Source organism: Sycon ciliatum, chromosome 7 (genome assembly GCF_964019385.1).
Source record: "Sycon ciliatum chromosome 7, ocSycCili1.1, whole genome shotgun sequence".
In the NCBI taxonomy this organism is placed as follows: domain Eukaryota; kingdom Metazoa; phylum Porifera; class Calcarea; order Leucosolenida; family Sycettidae; genus Sycon; species Sycon ciliatum.
In genome coordinates this window covers 34,025,269-34,028,208 of record NC_088649.1, presented here as the reverse complement: position 1 = coordinate 34,028,208, position 2,940 = coordinate 34,025,269, and the positions used below count along the sequence as shown (strand labels likewise).

The following is a 2,940-nucleotide window of genomic DNA, read 5'->3' as shown; positions in this document are numbered from 1 at the left end:
GTACAGCTCTGAAAACAGAAATGGCATATACATGAAGTGACTTGGAGACAAACATTTGATTACAGTGGAGATTGGACATAACGACAAATCGAGTTAAGCGACAAAATTCTGTTGCCCAAGTCGTTTAGCAAGTAATTTTCTGTACGAAAATAACGACAGATCGAAATTACTGACACTTTTTGGTGACCGAAGACCTGAGAATACATCGTTTATAACGACTTTCCTCTTGTATCAGGCGGAGTGGCATGTATGCGACATGCCTGTGTCACATGCGCAGACCTCTGGGTCTGAGTCACTCTACGCATGCTGGTCATTGCATATAGCCAGTGTAGCCGCAGTGCAGCGGTGCAGTTGCTATGCATGACTTTTGGCTTGAACTATGCATGCAAGACACATGCACATACACATATGAAATCCATGTGCATTATATTATGTTATGAATATGTTACCTTTATTTTACTTCACCATACGTACAGGCATAGCTGCCTTCTTGCTGTGGATCATAAATGATGCCACAGCTCCTAGGCTGTGATGAAAAATATAATAGTATGATAGATTAATATGATCAAATATGAACAGCATGGGAAGTAAAAAGATGTCATGACTGTCAGCAGGACAATTATAAAAAATACCATGCAGCAGTGTATTTTATGTGTGTTGTGGTTGTACATGTAGATAATATTGATGATGGACAGGGGACAGAACGTAATAGTGTGTCAATAGCTAATGGAGTGAAATGAGATCAAGATCTGAAAGAGATTTTTTGAAATGAACAAGGTTTGTTAGAGAGCGGGTAGCATCGGGTAGAGAGTTCCATGTGGTGCTGCACAGAAATTGGATAGAACATCTCCCAGCAGGATTAGGTAGGAACGGGATGCGAAGTAAATTATGCAGCTGCCCACGGGTGACTATACGATCAGCAAGTGGTATCTGAGGCTGGGCAAGTAATACAAAATAATCTTGAAAAAGAGAGCTTGCAGATCCGTGTATAGACCGGAAAACAAATACAAGCAGCTTCTGTAAAAGGACTTGGTGAAGTGATGGCATGGATAACTTAGCAAGCAAGGGAGCTGTTGCAGTGCGGCGGGGAGCCTAAAACACAGCACGAATACCATGCAGACTTATGCAGTTTTACAAGGCAATTTAGCAGAGACCGTGAAAGCGCAGGAAAGAAGCAATTAGAGGCGTAACAGAGATGAGATAGTATCATAGACATATACCACATTCGACGTGCCTTCAGTGACAAGGCCCGGCCATGCCTCCAAACCTGTCCAGTGGTCGCCGCCAATTTTTTCACGAGAAACTCGATGTGGGGTGCCCAAGTTAGCAGGTCATCAATCAACACACCGAGGTATTTTGCCACGTGTGTGACTTCCAGAACACTGTTGTTGCAGGTGACGAGTGACGGAGCAGCGTCAAACGCACCTCTGGGACGAGTAAACACCACTTGAGTCTTAGCTGAGTTCAATAGCAAACCTTTGTCCGCAAGCCAGGACGAACGATGGGTGACTGCTGTCGTGAGCACAGCACAAACAACAGCAGGGTCACGGTCGGAGTAATCAACAACGATATCATCTGCAAACTCTTCATTGCAAACTTCACGTGGAAGCACAGACGCTATATCACTGATGTAGAGAACAAATAAGAGAGGTCCAAGTGCACTTCCTTGAGGAACACCTCTGGAGCATGGAACTGGCGTTGAAATCTGGTCTTTGATTTTGACACACTGTTGATGTTCGGACAGGTATGAACAAAACCACTGCAGCACCACACCACCAAGCCCAAACTCAAAGAGGATTTGAATAAGCTGGCTTTGGTCAACTCTATCAAATGCCTTGGACATGTCAACCATGACGATGCTCGTGTGCTTGCGTTCAGATTTAACTAATAACCAACGGTTGGTGGCAAGGATCAGGGCATCCTCGGTAGAATGACCCTTACGGTATGCAAACTGAGATGGAGGGAGTAGACAATGACGACTCAAGAAGTGTCTCAGCTGTTACTCCAATATACGTGAGACGATAGGTAACAATGAAACAGGTCTATAGTTCCTTGCTGATGTCGCATCGCCTCCCTTGAAGAGTGGGCTCACATGTGATCGCTTGAAAGAAACTGGCACCTTTCCACTGGATAGGGATCTGTTTATAATACGAGTTACATATGGACCTAGGGTGACTGAGCAGCGGCTAAGTACTATACCAGGAACATTATGCCCATGCATATCTGCTTTGATATACATATTGCATACTAAATGTAAAGATCGGGTTTCAAGTGACAGAGCGAATATAACGACATTTTGTTTTCTCCCAATGGAGTGTCGTTATATCCAATCTCCAGTGCATTACAATAAAAAACGATCGACTGCGCACTCATTCTATACACATTTCGATTCACAGGTGGTAGGTGAGTTCCAAAAACGTTTTTTAGAAAATAGTTTAAAGTTCCTATCACCTTTGCCATCATGTGCAGGACTGGTGATCATGTGATCATGTGATCATGTGCAGGACTGGTGATCATGTGATCATGTGATCATGTGCAGGACTGGTGATCATGTGATCATGTGCAGGACTGGTGGAAGCAGTTTTGGATTGGTCCGGTCATACCCCAGTCTTTCATGCAGTGTATGATATGGAGGGTATACACATGACTTTCATACAGTTTGTGTATGATATGGAGGGTAGTCACATGACTTTCATACAGTTTGTGTATGATATGGAGGATAGTCACATGACTTTCATACAGTTTGTGTATGATATGGAGGGTATACACATGACTTTCATACAGTTTGTGTATGATATGGAGGGTATACACATGACTTTCATACAGTTTGTGTATGATATGGAGGGTATACACATGACTTTCATACAGTTTGTGTATGATATGGAGGATAGTCACATGACTTTCATACAGTTTGTGTATGATATGGAGGGTAGTCACATG

General features: G+C 43.2%; 1 protein-coding gene across 1 annotated transcript in view; it reads right to left on the bottom strand.

The window, feature by feature from the left end:
* Positions 1–310: 310 nt before the first annotated feature.
* LOC135821876 (carboxypeptidase N subunit 2-like) overlaps positions 311–2,940 on the bottom strand; it is a 48,755-nt gene continuing 46,125 nt past the window's right edge. The window contains exon 12 of the mRNA XM_065334877.1: positions 311–377. Coding sequence (XP_065190949.1) covers positions 311–377 — 67 coding nt within the window. The remainder of the gene's footprint in view (positions 378–2,940) is intronic.